The sequence below is a fragment of the Sminthopsis crassicaudata genome, chromosome 2 (genome assembly GCF_048593235.1).
Source record: "Sminthopsis crassicaudata isolate SCR6 chromosome 2, ASM4859323v1, whole genome shotgun sequence".
In the NCBI taxonomy this organism is placed as follows: domain Eukaryota; kingdom Metazoa; phylum Chordata; class Mammalia; order Dasyuromorphia; family Dasyuridae; genus Sminthopsis; species Sminthopsis crassicaudata.
Window position 1 is genome coordinate 658,116,523 of NC_133618.1, and position 24,530 is coordinate 658,141,052.

At 47.0% G+C, this 24,530-nt stretch overlaps 2 protein-coding genes across 3 annotated transcripts in view; one reads left to right on the forward strand and one right to left on the reverse strand.

Moving 5' to 3' along the window:
- VSIR (V-set immunoregulatory receptor) overlaps positions 1 to 15,162 on the forward strand; it is a 33,238-nt gene extending 18,076 nt beyond the window's left edge. The window contains exons 2-8 of one of the 2 annotated variants that reach the window (XR_012487188.1): positions 586 to 1,023; positions 1,498 to 1,554; positions 8,993 to 9,100; positions 10,985 to 11,012; positions 13,434 to 13,621; positions 13,835 to 14,320; positions 14,716 to 15,162. Coding sequence is in view for 1 of the 2 variants with exons in the window: in XM_074296898.1 (XP_074152999.1) it covers positions 586 to 1,023; positions 1,498 to 1,554; positions 8,993 to 9,100; positions 10,985 to 11,012; positions 13,434 to 13,621; positions 13,835 to 13,872 (857 nt within the window). In the remaining variant the exon portion in view is untranslated. Of the gene's footprint in view, positions 1 to 585; positions 1,024 to 1,497; positions 1,555 to 8,992; positions 9,101 to 10,984; positions 11,013 to 13,433; positions 13,622 to 13,834 lie in introns of both variants that reach the window. The other variant, XM_074296898.1, reaches the window with a different exon arrangement.
- CDH23 (cadherin related 23) overlaps positions 1 to 24,530 on the reverse strand; it is a gene marked incomplete in the record, with an annotated part of 580,971 nt that overhangs the window by 66,194 nt on the left and 490,247 nt on the right. The window contains 1 exon segment of the mRNA XM_074284882.1: positions 23,295 to 23,522. Within this exon segment, the coding sequence (XP_074140983.1) occupies positions 23,295 to 23,522 (228 nt within the window).

Consider the following 24,530-nt stretch of genomic DNA (forward strand, 5'->3'; position numbering starts at 1 on the left):
TTCCTTCCTTCCTTCCTTCCTTCCTTCCTTCCGCATTTGGGGTTAAGTGACTTGCCCTGGGCCACACAGCCAGGAAGCTCTGACTTTCTTTAAACTCATTCTGTATCACGTTCCCCCTCCCCATATCCCATATCATCCTAGTGCCTTCCCCTCCAGGACCCTCGCTACACGGCCTATCTCCTGCATGGACATTTTCACGTTGCTGCTGTGTGTCGTCTCCCTGTTAGGATGTAAGCTTGAGGACAGAGTCCCCTCGATATCGCCAGAACTTCCTAAATGACTAATGGACACTGTTCCTCTTAATAATAATCTCCACAACGCTTGGACGTTTACCCCGAGGCCGGCACCGCAAGCGCCCGCCTGACAGGGCTGTGGGTGACGATGATATGATCATCCCCGCTCACCCAGGATGGGGACCCCCGAGCTGGGGCGGTTTCCCGGAGAAGGAGCCTGGCCTCTGATGCACAGAAGCTCTTCTCTAGGACGGGGCCTGTCTCACCTCGGGTTTGGGGCGGTGGGTCCGGTATCTGAGGACTGACCACGGGAACCCACACGGAGGTAACTGGGTTCCTTCCCTTCTCACAGGTTCTGCAGCGGCTCTGAAGGTCACCGCGCCCTACTCCCTCTACGTCTGTCCCGAAGGGCAGAACGTCACCATGAGCTGCAAGGTCACGGGCTCACTCATCGATCGCCACGACTCGCTGTTCAAGACGTGGCACATGGGCCATCTGGAGAGCCAGAGCTGCTTGGAGAAGAGGTCCATCCGCAACGTTACGGAGCGAGAGCTGCACCCGCACCACGGCGGGCACCACGCCAACAGCAGCCAGAATCCCGGCGGGCACAAGGAGCCCACGGTGCACCACGGGGTGGAGCTGGCCTCCGACCACCACGGGAACTTCTCCATCACCCTGCTCAACCTCACAGCGCAGGACAGCGGCATCTACTGCTGCCTGGTGATGGAGTTCAACCACCATCACTTTGAGCAGACAGTGCACGGTCTTATGGAGCTCCAGGTGCAAAAAGGTGAGCCTCTCGTGTCAGGGAGGAAGAAACTGAGGTCTGGATGGTGAACTGCCCTGCTCTAGTCAAGCCAGGCATGAGGGCAGACCTGGGGGCAAACTTTGTGTGCGTGTGTACGTGCGTGACAGAGAGAGAGATCCAGACAGAGACAGAGAGAGAAGGAAAAACAAGAGAGAGATACAGACCCACTGTGGCCATATGACTATGGGAGAATGTCACTAACTAGGGGAGTATAAAACATTGTATTTGCTCCTGAGACTGAATATGTAAATGAAAAGACCTTAGCATCTGCCATCAGCACGGACCCACCATTCAAGCTGCCGCTGTGTTTGTGGTAATATGTACCTACGGTGATTCCATAAGGACATGGGCGAGGGGATCCATGGGAGTGTGTGGTCAGTGCATCAGCAGGCTTCTCGCCAATGCCAGGGACAGGGACGGGAACCGCACCTCACTGTGCTTTCTTTCTCTCCACAGGCCAAGCCCCACTCTCCAAATGCACATTGCACCCAGCCTCCATCCAGGAAAGTGAAAGTAAGAGCTCTTCTCTCTGAATGTCTCTCTCTTTCCCTCCCTCCATCTCTCTGTGTCTCCTCCATCTCTCTCTCTGTTTCTTTCTGTCTCTCCTCCCTCTGTCTCTTTGTCTCTGTCTGTCTGTCTGTCTCCTTCCGCTTCCTCCATCTCTTTCTGTCTCTTTGTCTCTGTCTCTCCTCTATTTGTCTCTTTTGGTCTCTCTGTCTCTGTCTCTCCCCTTTCCCCCTAATTGCACAGCATCAATGTGTGGGGGTCCCATAAGCCAGGGGCAGCTTACTGCCTTCAGAACAGGGGTAGAGAATCAGCCTGGGTCAGGCCGGGAAGCAGGAGAGAACCAGAGGCCCCAAGCCGGCCACCGGAGGTCCAAGTCAGCAGGGGGAGGCTCCTTGTCCGCAGGAGGCTGTGGGGACGCTTCCCAGAAGAGGCTCCCATTATGCCAGCCAGCGAGGCAGGTCGGAGCATGACTTCCCACTCCCCTCCACCCCCTCTTTTTAGAAAGCGTCCAAACCCACAGATCCCGCGCCTGCTCCTGGCCCCTGCCTTGAGTTTAAGGCCCGTAATCCCATTTCACAGAGTCCGGTCCTTTCTCTAAGCTTGAATATGCATCCTATAGTTATAGAAGATCTTTTATTTTCAAAACATAGACGCAGATAGTTTTTCAATGTTGACCATAGCCTTGTGCTCCAGATTTTCCCCTCCTTCCCCTCCCCCCTCCCCTAGATGGCAAGCAATCCAATATAGTTATACCTGTTAATATATGTCAGATGCAATATATATCCCAGAAGTGTCCGAACTGGCGTGAGGAGAAGCAGGTGGGATCCTGCCTCCGAGACTATTTGGCTAAGCACTTCCAGGGGCATTGCTCACCTGGCCCAGCCTTACTTTCCTTATCTGTACAATGAACGGACCGTACTCAATGACTCCCAGCGCTTTTCTAATCCGACAAACTCTGGAAATTGTTTTGTAATTAGTACACTGCTTTGAGAACCTATCATTTTGTTGGGGATTTGTACTCCCTTTAGCAATGGAAGCAGCATGAAATTAAGGTGAACCGTTATTTATGCAACCTCCGTTCCACCTCAACCCTGAACTCTGGCTGGGTCACCCGTCCCCTCCCCTGGGCCCTCACCTTGATCCGGGACACAGGGCATGGCCTCTCCTATCCTCCCTGCCTCAGAGCACTCATCTACTTCCAGAGCTTCCGGGGAGCGTAGTTTGTTGGGCGAGGGCCTCAGAGAAGAAAAGGGAAGGGGCCCCAGGGGTGAGCCAGCTCTCCCATTCTAGAGAGTAGCCCTGCTTAGAGAAGGCAACTTCCTCCCTGTTCTGGTCACCTTCCATTTCCTCTGGCCCGAGGGTATCCATGACATCTATTCTTGGGCACCGTGGGCCAGAGCTGTCCACCCCTTGGCCTCCAGACCAACTGTCATTCCCTTTCACCTGCCCAATCCCATTGCCCTCCCTGTCCTAGTTTTGGTTGGTGACTTTCCTCAGGGGAAGGAGATGCTTGGCTTCCCTAAGGCTACATCCCCTGGAGGGAAGCAGGGAACAGGGAAAAGGACCACCCATTGTAGCTAAAGACATAAGATTCTGGCTTGGGTTGCGTCCCAAGCTCACTGGTACTATTCTCACACGCATCTGTCTGAAGTCTGTATCTCAGCTCTCTCGGTTTGAGAAATCACTCCTAGTGTTAGAAACTTTCTGAAATTAAGGAACTATGGGATTTGAGAGCAGGAGCAAACCCAAGAGGACATTTAGCTGCCCCTCCTGAATTTTGCGGAAACTGCGGACCCTGGGTCTCTCCACCGATGAGGGGAGGCCTTCCCGTGTGCAGGAGGAGGGCTGTGCTGGCCCACCCTCTGGGGACTAAGGTAGGAGGAGGAAGGCTATTTGAGAGATGTGAAGTTCCCGGTTCACATGAATCCATCCCTGGCCCTTTCCCTGCTTCAGTCCCACCGCCGACCTTCCCTCTTCCACCCTCCTCCTTCCCTCGGAGTTTTAGAGAATGTGAAAACCAGGGAGGGATTTTACATTTTATCCGGCCCAAAGCCTCTTACTTGATGGATAGGGAATTTGGGAAGTTGTCCAAGGTCATTAAGCTCATTAGTGTCAGGGCTGGGCCTAGAAGCCAGATCATCACCCTCAAAATATGCTTTCCACCAGAACAACACCCTGCTTCTGGCAAAGCCGGCTGGTTTGGGAGGCCTTGGGGGTAGTACTGAGTGATCCCCAAAGGGAAGGGACTGGAAGAACTAGAAACAAGCACAAAAGGATGGGTGGTTCTCTTTGACCTTGCCCTAGAAGAGAGATTACTCAGGAAGTTTACAATTTAAAAAAATCCCTACAGCATCAGAGGAACCGGACAGCATAGAGAGGCCATGGAGCAGAGTGGTCGGGAGTCCCATTCTCTTGGCAAGACCCCCGCCCTTCTCTGCTGGGAACTGTCATTCTTCTCAGTTAAAGGAGGACTTCGCCTCCTGGATTCTCTGCCCTGTGAGACATTTTCAACTGGTAACGAGCCTTGTCTCAGTAAAAGAACACGAGCTCTCTCTCTGTATGAGGCCATGGAGAGTATGTCGGAAGGAGTTCAGGCAAAGCTTGATCTGTGGCTGGGGATAGGATTAAAGGACCTCTGGAGGGGCCTCCAGTTCTTTTCTGGGGACTTCTGCCCCTTGGAGAGACGTCATGATAATAATAATAAATCCTTCACCAAGATTTTCTCTTTTTATCTTCCCACCAGTCCTGAGCCACAGGTGCTCTTATTTATCCCCATTTTACAGAAAAGGAAACTAAGGCACAGGAGAATTAGTCAACTTGCCCAGGATGCTAGTATGTATCTGAGTAGTCCTGCATCTAAATCCAGAACTATCCAGTGAGCCACCCAGATGAGTTCAGAAATATTATCACTTGGATTCTCTCAGCAGGAGCAAGAATCTTTAAGCAAATAGATAAAAACCATCAAGGTTTGGTTTTGTGGTTGGGTTTGGCATGTGGTTTTGGTCAACTCACTTCCTCTTCATCTGAGAAATGGGAATGCTTTTATGCGTCTCCTTCCCTGTAAGGACAGGGAAGAAAGGTAATAAGATGTAGGCGCATTATTGCTTGATAGGCCTTGTGGACCAGCATAACCGTTCCCCTTATGTCTAAGCATATAGACTATTTCAGAATTCTTAATATCTGACTGGTTGTCGAGACCAACACGGCGTCACCTACTCCCAAGGATGGCGCGATAGTTGTCGTGGTAACAGGCCTGTGATCCCAATCCTTGGTCAGCAGCATCCCTTCCAGAAAAATAAGGGGGAAGACTTCTTTTGTGTGTCTCCAGACATGTTTGAGAGTTTCTCCAAATACAACTATACTTGATAATCTGTTCCTGTCTGCACAGTAAAATTTCCCCCCTTATTTCCAACTTGAAACCTCTTTATATTTTTATCTTTATCTTTTTATATTTTATTTTTATATATTTTTTATATTTTTATATATTTTTTGTGGTGTATGAAAATCACACCCAAATCACCTTTATCTCATCTTCAGCACGACAGTCTTGGTTCTACTCCTGCTTCAGATGATTTACTGGTTGTGTGGCCTCAGGCAGCCTAATTTTCTCATCTGTAAAATGGGGATAAGACTAACCATGTTACAGGGGTGAGAACCTTGGAGGCAAGTGCCAGGGATCAGCTGCCAGCTTTGTCACTTACTTCCTTATCATTAAAGTAATGACGGCCTTAGATTAGTGGGCCTTCCAGGTCTAAGTGGATGATCGTCAATCCTGTGACCCTACAGGGTTATATACACCTTCTGAAGGGTAAATGAGATGATATTGTACCAGCCTCCAATGGCAGTAATTATTTTATCATCATTGTCTCCCATCCATTCATTTCTTCCGGGTTCCTTCTCTTTGCCTGGGATGGGGACGTGCACAAAGCAACGGAGAGCCAACTAGAATAGAGGCAGAGGCATGTTCTTGTCAACAGCCTCTCTTCTGTTTTTCCCCACAGGAGGAAATGCTTTTGAAACTGTCTCTGAGTTGCAGAAGGATTATTTCAAAATCACCAGAAGGGGTGGGGTGGAGGCAGCCACACCCAAAGCGTAGAAAAGTGTTTTGGAGGATGGGACTGTTTTGGGTTATCCACTCATCCCAAGTGCTTCTCTCTGAGGGATGGGCTTCTGAGCCTGTTCTTAATTTCTGAAGTGAATTTAAGTTCTAAATTCACTTCCCCTAACCCCTACGCATTGAGAAAGAACGACACTTTAAAAAAATATTCTGATAACTGTTTCCACAGAAATGATTTCCTTTGTAATCCTACGCATTTTATGTATTTTAAAAACGTGATTTTGAGAAGGAATCCACATGTTTTACCAAAGAATCCACATGTTTTACCAAGCTGCTCAAGGGGGTCCGTGATGAAAAAGGTTAAGAACTCCTTTTCTGGGGACTCCGGCATCCCTCATTCTTCCTGTCCTGTCAGGTTTTCTCTCCTCACTTCCTGCAGAGTGGGGGGCCCTAGATGCCCCTAGAGCAATGACCCGGCTACCTTTAGTCCACTCCTTCCCAGAATGCCCTGCAGTTCTCATGGTCTGGCTCAGATCCTTGATAGCAGTGGGCAGCTACCTCCTTCCTCCTCAGCCTCCCTTCTCCACCCCAGTTGGGATCACCTCCTTAGGATGAGCTAAAGCTGAGTCACTTTGGAAGGAGAAAGTCTCTTGGATACTTGTTATAAAACACATCCAGCTCTCATTCATTCCTTTAAAATCATGGAGAAACCATCTGATTGGAGGGATGCAAACACCCTTCTCTGACAATGGGAGTCACCATTCAACTTCTCCACTGGGCATTAATCAAAGAGAGAGAACCAAGTTGGTGAGGTCAAAATTGCAGAATGTTTTACTTTCTATGATGTGTCGTAACTAATAAAGGCAAAGGACTTTCTAGTGGAGGTTTCTAAGGGATCTGCTTTAATAAGAAAAATGCATCTAATTCAGTTCCATTTCACAGATGAGGAAACTGACATCATATTTTATGGATGAGGAAATGTGCAGACTGAGTAAATACCTTTCCAAAGGTATTTGGGGATATTCTTTACATGATGGGTAGTTTAAAAATACATGAATAATGTGGAAATGCTTTACACGATTGCATTCATAAAAATCTATATCTGATTGTCTACCATCTCAGGGAGCGAGGGAGGGACAGAATTTGGAAGTCAAGGCTTAAAATAAAAATGTTTTGAAAAATTAAAAAAAGAACAAAAAATAAAACGCCTGAAAACTGGGCTCTTAAGTAGATGATTCTAGGCTTCTGTTTATGCTAATCATTGGCTTAATGGCAGCAGTTCAGATGACATTTTTTTGCTGAAATGCTGTTTCTGAATATTTGTAGGGTTAATTCTTTTCCTGGGTAGCAGTCAGATTAGATGGCAGCTCGAGTTATTTCCAGTGCGATGTAGGGGATAGTGCAATGGATTTGGAGTCAGAAAGGCTCGTATTAATCATGTGAGCCTTTACACTTAAGTGCCCTGTGCCTCATTTTGCTCATCTGCATAATGGGATGGTTGGACTTGATGCTTCTAGAGTCCCATCTCTTCCAACTTTAGGATCTAGAAGGTCCTATTTCTGTTCTCACTCGGAGCCGGACTCAGAGGCTGCTCAGGGCATGGACAGAGGCTGAGCAAGAAACTGAACTAAAGCTGGTTGTGGTGAGGAAGGGTGGTGGGCTAACGTCTAGCTTTTGGAATCAGCACACTGGGGGGTTAAAATTAGCCGAGGAGCTCCCCGACGGGAAGGAGCACGCTGTCCAATCGTGTCTCCTTGGCTTGTTTTGGTTCCTGATTTTTTGGCAGGGATGCTCTCCCTCCTCCACCAGCCTCACCTTGGCTACGATGCATGAGTGGAAAGGGAAAAATGGGGAGAAGAGTCCTTTCAGAGGCTCAGCACCCACCGAGGGAAGGGCTCTCTGAGGAGGGAGCTGGGGCTGCTCGAGAAGCATCTGCCCTGTGGCTCGGGTTCATGTAGGAAACCAGCTCTACCTTTCCTGGTAATCATGAACATTTCCCCAGAGATCAAAGCCAGGCAGATCAAAGCCGTAGCAGATGGGTCAGCCACTATCTTAAGTTTGAGAACTCAGGTCTCTTCTCTTCCTGAGGGCATGGGCCAGCTCTGAATGCATTGTAGGAAGCAGAAGAGATTTTAGACATTAGAAAGTCCAACCCATTTGTTTTACAGATGAGGAAACTGAGGCCCATAGACAAAGGTTGTCCTGGAGCTCGGGAGCCAATTTTTAAGTGTTTGTTATGAGCACTGACACCTCAGAATCAGCAAACCTCAAATCTTGGTTTGACTTACTGTTTTGTGGCCTTTTTTAGACTCAAAAAAGTGGTGACAATGGAACTTAAAAGGAAATTTTTCTGATGAGTCTGTAGACAAGCATTTACCAGAACAGGGGGTTAAATGACTGCCTAAAGTCTCAAGGGAGTTAAGTAGCCCGGCTGGAACTTCACGCCAACAAGCAATTATTAAGCTCCTACTGTGTGCCCGGCACTGTGCTAAGTCCCCAGGAGAGGAAGGCAAAAAGCAGTCGTCACAGTCCAAAGGGGGAGAAACCATGTCAACAACTGTGTTGTTTAGCTGTTTCAGTCATGTCGGATTCTTTGTGACCCCATTCGGGGTTTCCTTGGCAAAGATACTGGGGTAGTTTGACATTTCCTTCTCAGAGGGTTGAGAAAATGGGGGTAAACAGTAAGTGACGTGGTCATCTGAGGCTGCATTGGAACTCGGGGTTCCCTGACTCCTGACCTGGCACCCACAGGGCCACCTGGCTACCCCATGACTATGTACAGTGTGATGTATACAGGATAAATTGGGGATGAGTAACAAAGGGAAGGTGCCAGCAGGAAGGAGGGTCAGGAAAGAATTCTCCCCGAAGCTGGACTTTGTCTGAGACTCCAACAAAGCCGGGATAACAGAAGATGGGGAGCAGGAGGGAGGAAATGCAGGAATGGGGAGATATCCGTTAAATGCCCGTGGCACGGCTGAGAAACAGCAAGGCGGCCGTTAATTCTGGACTTCAGAGTACGGGGAAGGGAAAAGGTCTAAGGCTACCGGAAAGGTCAGAAGGGAAAACTCGGAACCGCCTCAGACAGCAGCCACGGGCACCGGAGAAGGGACTCTGTACCCACCTCTCCCTAAAGCCGGCTCCCTCATCCCTTAGCTTCCAAGCCCTGAGCACTCCCAGAGAAGCGTAGGTTCCCAGGGGTGCGACCCACGAGCTCTGATAGCACTCACTCTCCGTGCCCACCACTGCTGGGTGCTTCTGACAAATTGTTTGCCTTCTCGTCGGGCCCTTGGGAAGTGAAAGGCACATTTGCAGAACTCATTTGTCTCACACCCTCCCCCCCAACCCAACTTGAAGGACTCCTCTTCAACATCTCTCTTCCCCTTTTAGATATCACAGCGGCAGCCTTGGCCACTGGAGCCTGCATTGTGGGCATCCTCTGTCTTCCCCTGATCCTCCTCCTGGTCTACAAACAGCAGCAGGCAGCCTCCAACAGGCGTAAGTACCTCCGGGCCCATCTCTCGGAGCTGTGAGGAATCAGTGGGAAAGCTTTCTGGCCCCCGGCCCACCTCTCCTGGAAATGGGGGAAAGCGCTCCTTTCTCATAGAAGGAAAGCAAGAAGCAGCCCGGACAAGGGGCCTGTGGGGGTAGGACTTGGACCTCGGTCATCTGTTCATATTGTCCCGAAGCCCACCGCAGCTTCACTCTATGTTCTTCCTCCCCCTCCTCAGCCCCAGACATCCTCCGTGAGACAAGCACAAGCCCCTTCTGGGCTTAGATTGTCCTTCTCCCAGGAAGGCGGGAGAAGGCAGGTTCCCAGAGGCTTATGGATGGCTATGGCCCCCCTACACCCAAGGAAGCTCCTGCCTCTGCCATTTACTAAGTCAGAACCCTCCAACAGGGTTTCTCCTCAGTGACAGAGACCACAGACTGCACAGCTGTTGCCTCAATGATCTTTTCTGGTTTCTCCGAAACCAAAGCAGCCTCAGTGATGGTTCTTGCTGCTGCCAGGAAAGAGATTGCTTCACATTAGGGATGGTTAGAGGGAGGGGCCGGGTTAAGAGCATTTCCTCCCCCTTTCAATTCCACAAAGGATAAAACTGCCAAGTAATTAAGCAGCGTCCGCTCTTGGGTTATACTCTCCCATAAGACATTTTCATGAAGGCAAAAAATGAAACAGGGTAAGGGAGAAGACGGTTCCCCGCCAGCTCCATTGCATAATCTGAGGCTTATTTTCCAGATGAATAGATGGTTTCCATTCCTTCTACTCCAAACCACAACACTGCCCCCTTTATAGGACCAGAATAGGGAACCGAAAGACTGTTACTCAGGGAAAACAAATTTATCAACACAGGAGGGGGTGGGAATGGTTTAATCCCTCGGCATCCTGCCTCTGGATGCTCTAAAAAGGTCACAAAGTGCCATCTTGGTCCCAGATGGGGGGGGGGGGGAGAGGAGGGGCTTCCCTAAAAATCTCTCCTAGAAAGAAAATAAAGCCTTTGGAGCTGACAGAGATGTCGCATGGTGTGACAAAGAGACTTAAAATTTAGGGAGCCCTGGCTTTGAAATGGTCCGCGGCATGTCCCTGAGCCTCAGTTTTCCCCTTTAAAATATCAGGCTGATAACACTATTTTGGTACTCCCTGCCTCCCAAGGTTGTGCAAAAAGTGCTTTGGAAATCTTAAAGAACTATAGAAAGGTCAGTGAGTGAGTGAGAGCGTGAACAAGCATTTTTTAAGCGTCTACTATGTCCTAGGCTCTTGCTAAGAAGTGAGGGACAAAAGAAAAGCAAAAGATAGTTCCTGTGCTCACGGAGCTCGCCGATGAGGTCTGCTGTTCCACAGGGCTCCTTCCTACAGTGTGAATACGCACACCCGCTGTCCTTCAACACTAAAATCTTTCCAGATCTGATGTGATCGACAAGCCAGGGATGGGAAAAGTCATCTCTCAGTAACTGATTTAAGCATGATGAGTAAATTAAAGTTAAAAGCCAGAAAGTGGTCAAGGCCCGTAGAGAGGAAAAACAGCAAATCTACGGTTTGTGCTTCAGTTCTAAGGGACTGTGTTTTAACTGTTTCCAGGTCAAAATGTTGGCTGATTTGGTTTTCACTGGCAAAAGGGACATTTCAAACATATTTGCAAAACAGAGAGAGTTATTAATGTTTAGGAGGGGCCCGTAATCAGGATAGCACCTGTTAGGTCAACAAATAAATCCTTGATTTATATTTCCTGCTTTTAAAGCGAGGAAGACTGAAGAATACTCGCAGTAGGAGTTGTCTTTCATCTTTGTTCCCTGACACATGTTTACAAAGGCACACCGAGTCTCCACACATTTCCCTTTCCCCCAGGAATCCTTTCTCTGACCCTTTTTGTCTTCTTCCAGGTGCCCACGAGCTGGTGAGGATGGAGAGGTAAGGTCCTTTGTCGGTCCTGCTCAGCTTTCCTGCGCGCTCCCCCCAAGGTTCTCCCTGCTGGAGAGTTTGGCACATTCCCATTCTTCCTTCCTTTCCTTTGGAGGGCTGCACCCACACCCAGCAGCTCAGGCTGGCGTTTATGAGAAGGGGGAGGGGATTCTCCATCAGACAGGACTGACCATCTAGAATCCTCACTGGGGGATCACTGCTCCTCCTCCCCCCTTCCCTTTCTCTCCTCTTCTCTCCCTACCCCCATTCCTATCTTCTGTACTTTCTCATGGGTTCATGAAATGAATTCTTGATTTGGAATCGGGTCATCAGGATTCAAATCCTGCTTCCATCACTAACTATGTGATCTTGGACACATTAATGAACTCTAAGATCTCTTCCAACTCTAAAGATCCTATGAACCATTTCAGAGGCTCCCCCCATTCCAAGTACCCAGTGACCCATCCACACCCAGGGTCCTTGTCCACCTTTTCCCAATCTTTTCTCCTGCACTTGTCAGGTCCCCCACTTTTCCCTGGAGCCCTACTCTCAGCTAGGTGTCAATAAACACTAAGCCTTGTTAATGTGTTAAGTAGATAATGTGTTCCATTTCTCAGGTTCTATAATGTCTTAACTCAATCAAAATGCAAATATCTCCCAGAGCCCCAAGGAGTTACTTAATTGGTGAGGAAGGTATGGCAGAAGGGCCTACCAGGGACCCTTAATTTGTGCCATAGAGATAGCCATCTACTTCCTGGGGCTAATGGCTCATCAACATGACCTCTGCTGTTAGACTGCCATGGTGGCTGAAGTCAGAGCTTGTTACTGAGGACTTGGGACGCCTCCGACTGCACAGCTGGAAGCCTTGGGTTCTGAGCTCTTGTTAGAAGGGCTCCTGCCAGGCAGTGGATCTCAGGGGCAGCCTGGGAAGTGAGGGAAAAATAGCTAAGATGGCAAAGTCCCTGAAACCAAAATGCAAATAAGGTCTGGGCCTAGGCCAGGGGCCTGACTCAGACATCTGGGGCCCTTTGGTCCAGCGTTGTCAAAGAGTTAGAAATGTTATAAATATATCAGCCTAGAAGGATGGAACCTGGGGGGGAGGGACCAAGGCCGTAGTTCTGTGGGTGGGATAGAAAGGGGATGAATACTTTCAAGCATGTGAACTTGGGATGGAGCCTGAGAAAGTTTTCAATACAAATAAAAGGAAGTCATTTTACTTAGAATAATATTATCTTAGGATTGGTAGGGACTTAAAGGGAATGCTCTTCCTCCCTCACCTCCACCTCCTGGAACACCCCTAAGTCAAATGCTACATCTTCCACCCTGGCCTTTCCTCCTCTGCTCAGTAGTCAATCACTGCTCTCCCACAGTGCATTTACATGTGTATGTATTTCATGTTCAAATTTCTATGTGCATGCTGACCCATCCGGGAGTCTCCTTCCCCAGCTGGACAGACAGAAGTATCTCAGGGTCTGCCTTCTCAGTGACAGCCATTTAACAAATGCTTGTTGCTTTAAGCTCTGCGTAAATATTACAAGAAGCTTCAGATAGAGTCGGCCGGATAATCTCTGAGGTCCCTTCCAGCTTGGAAATTCTGTGATTTGACCATTCGTGTCTGGGATTACAAAAGCTGCTTCAGGGAAAGAGCGAAGGCTCTCCTCTGGGAAATCAGGAAAGGCTGGAGAACGGAGCCAGGCTCTGGCCTAGAAGGCAGGGAGGGAGGAGGGCAGGAGACATTCTAGCAGGAAAGATGAACAAGGGTGTGAGATTGTTGCCCGTTCTGGGCAAATGGTGAGTGATGAGTTTGCCTGGAGCGTTCTCCTCCAGCAAAGCCAGAAAGCTCTGTCGGAGTCGGCTGTGGAGGGCTTTGAATGCCAGGTTGAGTTTTAACTTTATTTAGTAGGCAGTGGGGAGCCATTGACCGGGTCTGAGCCGTGATCAGAGCGGGGCATTAAGAAGATGAAGCGATCCCTGCTGAGGGGATTCTGGCATGGGTGCGGGCGGGACTCCCGTCCCACTCGGAAATCCGATGCTCTAAGATTGATTTCCCACCCAGTGCACCTTCTCCCCAGCTCAAACCAGACTTCTAGAATGAATTATCCCAGGCTGAATATTATCATTAGAATAATGGGCAGGAGAGAAGTAATAGACTCATGATGGTTTAACAAGGGAAACTAAGGCTGTTTTAAGGCTGTCTTTTGCCTCGAGATTGATGCTGAAGAGAGCGAGCCGGCCTCCTTGGATGCTCGGCTCATGCTGCCTTGGCTTCTCTCACAGAACTGGAGAGGAGGCTGCGGCCTTGGGTTGGAAGGGTGGGAATCCTGAGACCCAGTCAGGGAAGGAAGCAGTGAGGAATGAGGCTGTTCCCCCCTACCTGGGGACACAAGTGGGACCCTGGAGGAGGTTCCTTATGGTTTGCTTCTCTTACAGCAACGCGCAGGGGATTGAGAACCCCGTTTTTGAAGCCGTGTCTCAGGGGGCGTCGGAGTCGAAGCCCAAGCCCCCTCTGTCCTACGTGGCCCAGAGGCAGCCTTCTGAGTCCGGCCGGCACCTCCTCTCCGAGCCCAACACCCCGCTCTCTCCTCCTGGAGTCGGAGATGTTTTCTTCCCGTCACTAGGTACATCCACCCCAAGCTCTCTCTCAGACCCCTGACCCTGGCAGCGTGTTAAAGCTTCTGCCACTTCCAGCACTCGGGGTTCCCTGGGGCACCCGCAGGCCCCGAGAATGCAGAAGAGGCCGCAGCCACGGCATCCTCCTCGTTCTCTTGTTGGGCAGCAAGGGGAGGGGAGAGGAGACGCCCCGGTCTTACCCTGACTCTCTTCTCTTGCAGATCCCGTCCCCGACTCTCCTGATTCAGAAGCAGTGTAGAACTGCTTAGCTCGGAGGGGATGACAAAAGCACTGCGCAGGGAGAGGGGCTAGGCCGGGGCACCCCCCATGTCTGCCCCCTTGGACCCATTCTTTGTTGCTCCCTTGCCCTCCTGCCTCCCATGCAGGACCTAAGGGTCCTCATGATCCCTCAAGAACCAACACAGAGGGAAGAAAACTGCCTCCTTTATTGCCTCTCCTTGGCTCCTGTTTGCCAGAGATGCGGTGGGACCTGCTCTGCAGAGAGATCAATGATTCACCAGCACCCTAGACATTCTGGGACAAAGTGCTTGGGTGTGGGAAGCCTCCCCTTAATAATCTGAAGTCTTCCTATCCTTATGCCTTATGATACAATGAACTCTCCCTTTCCCCTACCTCCTACCCACCGCAGGCCCCTGGACAGAGGGAAGCCAATTACCCTCAGAGCCAGCAAGGGAACGGGGAACTTGGTCTGTAGGGAAAGCCCCCGTCAGCTGGTTTCTCACTATTCGGTCAAGGATCCGCCCACCCATCCCGAGGTGTATCTGTGGGGGGGTCTTCCCTAACAGTGACTGAGACCTTGGGAGAGGAGGGCGTGAGGAGGGGAAAGGGACCATCCACCCAGTGACGAAGACTTCCCCGACCTCAGCCTAAGCATGCCCACCTCCCAGCAGATGCGATTAAATAAGCCCAGCTTACAGCGATCACACAGAAGCAAGCTTTGGGCTCAAGGGTTCCCCTTCCAAAGATTCTGGCCCCTCCGAGTTAAGCTGGTTATCTCAGACAAGAAGTGCCCACTGGGGGCACCATGCCCTATGAGCCATCTGGGGTGGAACTTTTGGCCTGAAACATCCTGTCCTGGCAGCTGGCGGGGGCTGATGGAGCAAAGCACTGGGCACTGTCACAGGGTGACTGAAGAGAAGGAACACTTCACATCTGCTGGCCAGGAGGGATCCAGGAGTGCCGAGGGACTCTGGGGAGCCAGGGCTCAGTGCTTGGCGCCATGGCATGCTGTGGTGTTTGGGGGGAATGACCTGGCTCTTCCGGGTCTTCATTCTCTGACCTACCATGTTGGGAGGGCAGCGCCTGCCTGCTGACCAGAAGCAGGAGGCAAAGGGGGCACTCTGTAAATACAAGGCATCGATAGCACTCTGCTCGCTGATTACCATGGCTGCTTTGTATGTAAGGATGTATACCTGGATTTTATGTTTATATGTATGTATGTATATGTGTGTGTCTATATGTACAGTTACAGAAGCAAATTTGGAACACTTTTTTGAAATTGCAATTAAAGGATTTTTAAAGAACCAGAGAATTTTGGAGTGCTGGACATTGCATGGAAGGTGGGAAGGCTGGAGCAGGGGCAGCTCCCAGTAACACCTTCTCCAGAGGTGCTGAGTAGAACTCCAATAGGCCCCAGTAGCTGGAAAGTCTAGGTTCTAAGCAGGGAGCAGGAAGAGAGATTTTTCCCTAGTCCCCCTAGGGAAAAATCTCTCTTCCTGCTCCCTGCTTAGAACCTAGACCCTGGCTTGGCTCCCTCACCTACAGTTGGGAGCAGGTTTCCAAGGCTGATGTGCTTTGGGAGGGATTCAGCAGTCTAGAATCTCTAAGTGTCCCCCTAGAAATGAGAAAAATGAAGGGGAGAAGAAATGGAAATTGTCTCCCTCTATGCCCACCTGCTGGGCCAAGCTCACCTGGTCTTCTGGCTGGGAGAAGTCCACACTGGGGGCTTGGGCCAGTGTAAACAAGTGTATTTTCAAGTCAGACTTTCCTCCTTGTCCCTCCCATCTCCCTATTAGAAAAAAAAAGCTTCATAGTGTTGAAGAAGAGAAGGACTATTCTTTTTCCTCCCTGCTGAAGCAGACACCAACCTTAGAGACTCTCACTTCTGCCTAGCTCACTCTGCCAGCCTTCTGTTGGCACTGCCAACCCAGGTGCCAGGAGGAGGGAATGGTCTTAATATAGGAGAAGAGTTGGTAGAAATGAAATTTCATTCTAGTTACATGGAATAGAAATGTCTACTGTCTGCAAGGGGCTCAGGAGGGCTCCTTCTCTGGAGGGGGGCCTATGAACCCAAGAATTAGGTGGGGGACTGATTAGATGGGAGGGACAAAGAATGGAAGGAAGGTGCTGCTTTGAAGTGGGAAAAGGGCCTGGTGCATGTGGGAATATTTGCTATCTCAGCAGAGGATCCCAAATGCTGCACTCCTGGGCCATCGTCCCGCAGGAGGGAGAAAGGGACCCCAGGAGGCTGACGGGGGCTATTCTGGGGGGCTGGGAGAAGGAGCTCACGCCTTCCAGGCTTCTGCCAGCATCTTCCTAGGACTGGATCCACCTGCTGCTTCCTCTCTATGGAAAGGCTGCGACTGCTGTCGGCGCCCCTAGCATTTCTGCCTACTTCCCCAGAATGGTTGATTCTGGCTCTCAAACCCAGTCTCGCTCCTCCCAAGGGAGCCTAGCAGATGCTTGGGTCGGGGTGGGGCCAGACTAGAGACTGACTCTAATCTTGTCTGCGATGCTCATTAGCTACCACCCTTCATCTCAAGCCTCAGTTCCCTTATTTTAAAAACGATGATGATGATAGTGCCTGGTGGTGGGAAGGCTACAATGAGACAATCTACGTGAAGTCCTGCATGTGTACCAGTTACAGTGGTAGCTTCCGTGGCCCAGTTGTGGACAAGATAATAATCGCTCACTTTTAAGTGGTGCTTTATGATCGGAAGGCTGTCCGGACTTTCTTGGATGCCTCAGCCTGGCAGGAAGAGCACTCCTGGGTTTTGTAAGGCAAACGCCTACAGGGACGACTGGAGGACCAGGAAGACTTTGGTACGGGCTCATCAAAGACCCGTCTGCCATGAGTAATCATCCCAGAGCCCGGGAGAGAGTTCTCTGATTGGCAGCAAATTGTCAAGGTTTTATCATGACGGAGAGGGGGAGCATGGTATCCATGGGCAGCCAAGGGACCTCTGATCTCTGAATAACTAAAGTGTTTTTTGCAACAGCCTTGTTAGGGAGCGTATTATTGTCCTCATTCTGCAGATGGAGAAACTGAGGCACCCATCAGTGACAGAGCTGGGCCCGTGTCTCCAAATTCTAAGGCCACGATTCTTTCTCCCATAACTTGATATCTGAGAATAATCTCTCCTAATTTATACTTCTCCATTCTGTTCTTAGTAAGCTCCTCTCTTTCTCTTTCTTTACATCTTCATTTCCATCCTTTGTTTTTAAAAAAATTTTCTTCCTTATTCCTTTCTTATTTTTCTTTCCTTCTCTTTCTTATTTTTCTTTCCTTCTCTTTCTTTCTTCTTTCTTTCTTTCTTTCTTTCTTTCTTTCTTCTTTCCTTTCTTTCTTCTTCTTTCTTTCTTTCTTTCTTTCTTTCTTTCTTCTTCTTCTTCTTCTTTCTTTCTTCTCCTCTCTCTCTCTCTCTCTCTCTCTCTCTCTCTCTCTCTCTCTCTCTCTCTCTCTCCTCCCTCCCTCCCTCCCTCCCTCCCTCCCTCCCTCCCTCCCTCCTCCCTCCCCTCCCTCCCTCCCTCCCCTCCTCTCTCTCTCTCCTCTCTCTCTCCTCTCTTCTCTTTCTTCTCTCTCTTTCTTTATTCTTTCTTTCTTTCTTTCTTTCTTTTCTTTCTTTCTTTCTTTCTTTCTTTCTTTCTTTCTTTCTTTCTTTCTTTCTTTTTCTCTTCTTTCTTTTCTTTCTTTCTTTCTTTCTTTCTTTCTTTCTTTCTTTTCTTTCTTTCTTTCTTTCTTTCTTCTTTCTTTCTTTCTTTCTTCTTTTCTCTCCCTCTCCTTTCTCCCCTCTGTCTCTGTCTCTCTGTCTCTCTCCTCCTTCCTCTTAAGGTGAGGTATGGTGGTGTTGCTAGTGAGGTGGTTTCCCCATTCCTATCCAGGGAGTGTATGTGAATGGAAGTGGCTCAGATTCCAGGCCTGAGCTGGGAGCAATGGGACAGATCTGGGGCACTCATCCCAGTGCTACAACGTAAAGCTAGCAGAGTCTGGGTTTAGCTGTGAGCTCCGGCCCTCTTCTCGTCTGGGCCTGTTTCCTTACAAGGGAGGAAGAGGGCTGGGCAGATACCCCACTTCCTTCACTGGCCTTCCTCCTGCACAGGCCTTTCTGCTTCTCTCTTATTTTTGCCCCTGAAAACGAGCTTTGGTGGTTTCCTGTTTTCAGTGAACTGAACTCTGAGTTTGAATCTCCATTCATCACCACCCACCTCTACCCTTCTCCACCTCCCTTCACCCTCTGTACTGTTCTGCTCCTGGGTGTGGAGAAGCTGTGGGTTTGGGTGTTGTTACTGTCTCCCTTCTTGTCACCTAGATTCAGGTTATGTTTAGCTCCAGTAGAGCAGAAGTCTGAGGACCATAGATCAGGGACTGGCAGGGACCCCAGAGGGCTTCTAGTCCAACCTCTTGTTCTATACGTGGGAATCCAAATAGGTTTGCCTTATTTGCCTTAGATCATAATTGCTAATAATAGCTATTATTATCTTTTCTCTGTATCTCAATAATATTTTATTTTTCCAAATATAAGTATAGTTTTCAATATTCATTTTTGTAAAACTTTATGTAATGAATTTTTCTGCCTCCTTTCCTCCTACCCAACATAACAAGGAATCTAATTTATAGGTCAAATATGTGCTATCTTTTTAAATATATTTCCCGTATTTATCATGCTGTACAAGATAAATCAGAACAAAAGAGAAAAAACCAAGAGAAAGAAAGAAACAAACAAAAAGGTGAAAATATTATCCTTTGATCCACAATAAATCTTCACAGTTTTCACTCTGAATGTGACTGGCATTTTCCATCCCAAGTCTATTGGAATAGCCTTGAATCACCGCATTGTTGAGAAGAACCATCGCAGTTGATCATCACATAACCTTGCAATTACTATGTACAATGTTCTCCGGTTCTGAATAGCTATTATTATCTAGAACTAAGAATAATAATAATGATCAGAACTAACATTTATATAATGCTTAAATGAAAGGCATTGTGCTAAGTACTTCATAATTATGAAGCAAATGATTATTTCATTTGATCCTCCCAACAACCCTGGGAGGTGAGTGCTAGTGTAAGTCCTATTTTACTGCTCATGAAGTTAAGGGAAACAGGTTAAGTACACAGCTAGTCACGCAGATAGTAATTTTGGATTTGAACTCAGGTCTCCTTAATTCCAGGCCCAGTGCTCTACCCACGAAGAATATATCGCTAAGAATCAGAAATGGGATTTGATTCCAGGACAAAATCCCTGGATTTTGGTACTTGAGTACTCTTCCCCTCAGACCTTCCCCTAAAAAGCCATGGAGAATTGTAATAGTGAGAAGATAAGCACCTACTATGTGTCAGGCACTGTGCTTTAAAACTATAATTTCTTTTGTTCAAGTGACATAATATTTATAGAAAGAACGCTGGAAAATCCCTTCACTTGAATGGGAACTAGATGAACAGATGGATGTAAAGTAATTCTATTGTGCCAAAAGAAATGAAGAAAGGAATAGTTTCAGAGAAACCTCAGAAGATTTGTATGGACTGATAAAATGTGAAATGACCAGAAAGGGGAGAACGATTTATACAATGACAACACCACTATAAAAATAGCCAAGTGTGAAAAATCAAGAGCTCTGATTAAGGCAGTTGCCTAAGCAGTTCAGAGGACAGATGATCTAGCACGTTGCCGTCTCCTTGTAGGTGGATGTCTTGTAAGACAGGGATGGGCAGGACAAATGCATTTTTGGATACAGCCAATGCAGGAAAGTGGTTTGATTATTCATTATAAAGGTTTTGTTTTTCCTTTCTTTTTCCAATAAGGGGAAGTGGGAGATAAAGTGGATTTTTTTTTGTTAATTAAAGACAAATTAGATTTCTAAAAATGAAAGAACATTAGACTCAGGGATCAGACCAAAACACTCCCTCACTGAAAAATTTAGTAATTTCTAGGGTAAAAAGTAAAATTTTTAGCCTGGCATTTAAAGCCCTCCATAATCAGAGGCCACCCAATTTTTAGGTTAATTTCATATAATTTTTCTTTGCACACACTCCGTCTTGGCCATATTAGCTTCTCATTTGTTCAGATATATTCAACTTTCCAGCTATTGCTTCTGCATGTCCACACAGGTAGTCTCCCATTCCTGGATTCACACTGCTATGGTCTTTACCTTTTAAGACTCAATAATTTTCTTCAGCTTATTTGCTATCTTCCCACCTGGGATCTTTGTTGTTAATCGCAGATATTAGTTCTCTCTCCTTTCCTTGTGAAATTATTTTGTATTTGCATCAGTTCTGTATTTGCTTAGCTGTGTATATGCTCTAACTCACCTTCATGGAACAATGTGAGCTCCTCAAACTTAATTATTTTCTCTCCTTGTATCCCATTACAATGTCTTATATATTTAAAAATTTATCGATTTGTTGTAAGGTTCAAGGCCTAATCCTGCCTCCTTTTAGTCATGTGTCTGAATAATTTATTTAAATAGGTTGTGGTTGGTAGTGGGGGTTAAGCTAAATGATCTTTAAGACTCCTTCTAACACTCACACTTTATGGTTCCATGAAAGGGAGACCAAGGCTTATGATGGGAAAGTGGGAATACAAGAACATAAGAACTGGCCTCTGATAGTACTATGTGCCCAGGTATTATGGCCTCTGAAGAAGAAGGAGAACCTTACCTCTCCTTTAAGGTTTAGTTCAATTTCTATGTTGTCCTTGAAACCTTTACTGATCACTCTAGCCCACAGTGATGTTCCCTGGAAAGTATAACATTTATTTTTTGCACCACCGATCTGGCGCTTACTATATTCTGTTTTGTACTAGTAAGTATTTTTTTCCATGTGTATGTGTCTGGTCTACCCATTGTAAGCTGTTGAAAGGCCAGGACCATGGGTCTATCCTTTTTAATGTTTTTCTTAGTGAATTTTCTTGCATCTAATAAAAACTCAGTGTTGGGAGCAGGAAAGACTCAGGAGGGATGTGATAGTCATCTTCAGGAGTTTGAAGGAACAATTATTTTATTTGTGCCCCAAAGAAGATAGTAACAGAATATTATAACTAGTATCACCTCACAAACCAATAAAAAGCGGTCCAAAGGGAAACTGAATCTGCAGAAAATTCGTCATGAGATCCAAATGTTGCCTAGGTGAACGAAGGCAACAAATAGCTGTGAAATGAAACAGGTCTTCCAACATTTCAATGTTGATCTGTTCTCATCTATGGCCATCATAAGTGGACTCTCCAACCTCAGTATCCCATGTACTGTGTATCATGTGAAAAAGTGGTAAGGATATACATAAGAAGAAAAGTAGGTAGATTTGGCTGAATATATACCGAAGAAAGAGCACTGAGGCTGGAGTCAGGAAGTCCTGAGTTCAATCCAGCTTTAGACCCTTACTAGCTCTGTGACCCTAGGCAAGTCATTGTTTACCTCATTTTCTTCATCCGTAAGAGGAAAAGGAGGAGGAAATAACAAGCTGATATTTTTTGCCAAGAAAACCCCAAAATGGAGTCAGAGAGATTGATGCAACTGAAATTCCTCAACATCAACAATATAGAAGAAGCTGTGTTAGAAGCATCATGGTTTTATATGCACTTAAGGATCAGTTTTCAAAATGAGATGCCAAAAAAATGGAAAAAAAATCACAGAAAAGACTATTATCAAAAAAAAAAAAAGAGCCAAAAAGATATCAGTAATGATCAAGCCACATAATAAGTTTCTCATTTCTACCAAGCCTGTATGATAAGGGTCAAGTCCCCATGGAGCATATCCTCCATGAAAATTCAAGAACTTTCTCTAGTAAATCCCATCCTTACTGTTGCACAGTTGACAGGAATTTAAAAATGCCAATACTTCTGTGTCTATTATTTGTTGAAAACAAAACAAAATAAAAAATCCCCACCAATATGTCTCAACAGAACAAAATGCTCTCGAGGTGCTCACGGAGGCTTTGTTCCAACAAGGTGTCTCCCTTGCACACATTAAAACCATACAGGATTCCGTGACAGATGGGGCTGCAAAGATAACTTCATTCAACAATCTGCTGGAGATCCATATCCAGAAAGGCATAAAACAAGGAGACAGATGTTTACTAAATGTGTTTGCTAGTGCCATGAAGGACGTCCTGCCAACTCCTCAATGGAAGAGAGATTCCCCATTGATGACATTCTCCAGATGTTCACATTAGTGGATGACATTGTGTTAGTTACAAGAGGCCTGAAAGACTAGGAAGGTCTACTCAGTGAGATCCAGGGCCATTCAAAAAAGGATAAAATTAACAATCTACCCTAAAAAATAAAGGGAGACCCCCCCAATCTGTTCCTCCTAGTGCTATCTTTCACCTCACACCTGCTGTAAAACCTAGTAGGTTTTATTAGGAATATTGCCCAAGTAATCTTTGTGAGTTCAAATCTGACCTCAGACTCTATGATCCTGGGCAGGCCATTTAATCCTGTTTGCCTCAGTTTCTTCATTTGTAAAATGGACTGGAGAAGAAATGGCAAAGAAGAATGGTAAACCATTCTAATGTCTTTGTCAAAAAAAATATATCAAATCTGGGCTTCCCATTTTGTGCTACTTTTCTTCCTATTCCCATATATTCCAGCTAAACTGTCCCATTTATTCTTTCCCAGTTTCACCTTGTCTTCTTTCAATTTTGTATATAGATATATGTAGTTTTTCATGTCAAAAATGGAGTCTCCCACATCTCCATCTGTTGCAATCCTTCCCTTTCTTTAAGGACCAGCAAAAGGGGCTGCATCCTCAAGAAAACTTTCCTGGTTCCCGAGGCTCATTTTCTATTAGAAACACTCTCTCCTCCTTCAATTTCTTGTGTCTTTCCTCTGCTAGCATGAACTTGGTCATATTTTGATTGTGGTGAGACTTGTGGGCATTTTTACTACTCCATTTTTCATGATAGATGTAAACTCCTTGAGGGTAAGTATGCCATGATTTTTCATTTTTGACTCTCCAAGGCTTAGCCTGGTGCTGGGGGCTCTAGGACGAGCCCCATTACTTCTGTGGACCTCAGTTTCCTTCTCTGTAAAGTGAAGGAGTTTAGATGACCTCTAAAGTTCCTTCTTTATTTGGGTCCTATCATCCCTTTCTAAGCCCCCAACTCCTCTGGGTAAGAACTCCAAGAGAACAAACAAACCACTGATGATTCGAGGGATGGAATTACTATCAGGAGAGCCAGTTAGGACCAGGAGAAACGGCGCAGTAGTTCATTATTGTCCCCCCTTGCACTCAGCAGAAGCGCTAGATAAATACTCATCGAAGGAAAACATGAGAAACATTGGTATATGGAGACTCACCCCCACAAGAGCATCCAGCTTCCATTCACTGAAGCTCTGCCTTCATGCTCTTGTTGGTCCTTGGAGAAAATTCCCGCTGCCCCAGCCATAAAACATCATCACTTCCTTTTAGCCTCCCTCCTTGGGGATGCTCTCCCCCGTTACTTACTGAGAGCGTTGGGGTGCCCTCATCCTCCACGGTGACCACCAGGTGGTAGAAGCTCTGGCGTTCTCGATCTGGCGGAGAGGGCCGGGTGGCGATCTCTCCGGTGACCCGGTCCATTCGGAAGGTCATGTCCTCGTTTCCGCCGGTGATGTAATAGGACAGGACACTATTGATTCCAATGTCCCTGTCAGTGGCTATCACCTGAACCACAGCAGTGCCTCCACCCACATTCTGTGAAAAAGACACCGAAAAGGAGGTTACGCCAGATGCAAAAATATGGCGACCCGGTGGTGTTCCAGCCAAGGCTGAGGATCTGTTCTTGAGCTCCTCATTATCTAGTGACCTTCATAATGTCTGATTCTACACCTCAAAGAAATGGACCTCCTAAGAATGTTTGGTCTGGGGCCTAACAATATGCCAGGCAGAGATTCTTGGGATTGCACGAAAAATCTGTTTTTTTGGATCCTGGCTACCTGGACGTGCCCGTCTGTTCTCTGGAGATGGAACGGAGCTCTCTTTTCCAATCCTTGGGAATTGACAGGAGGAAAAGAAAGGGAGCATGGCCAAACCTATTGGGGTATACGAATGTTACAGAATATTTTTGTGCCAGAAGAACCGTGAGTATGAGGAATTCAGAGAAACTTGGAAAGACTTATATAAACTGGTTCAGAGCAAAGTAAATAGAGCAAGAAAACGACATTGAAAACGGATCCATGAAGTTGCCAACTATGACTTCGGAGGACTGAGTGAAATGTGCCTCCTGGCTCTTGGAAGAAAGGTAGTGGACATCTCTATGGTCTTCATTTAGCAGTTACTCTATGCTTTAATTATTATTTATTCTTTCATGTCTATGAGTCATCAATCAATCAGTTAACAAGCAATTATTAAGTATCAACTATGTGCCAGGAACTGTGTTAAGTGATGAGAATACAGGGACAAAAGTGAAATGGTTCCTGCCCTCAAGGAGCTTTAATTCTATTGGGAGAGACAATACTTACACACAAGTATGTATAGAATAAATAGAAAATAAATATAATGTAGTTGAGGAGAGGGTTTCTTAAACGATGTGGGGGAATCAGAGAAGTCTCCATGAAGAAGATGGGTATGAGCTGAATTCTGAAGGAAATCAGAGAGAAGACAGGACAGAGATGAGAAAGAAGTATAGTTTTGAGGCACAGCAGATGCAAAGGCATGGAGATGGGAAATTTATTTCTCCAATTTGTAGGTGGGCCAGGGAGG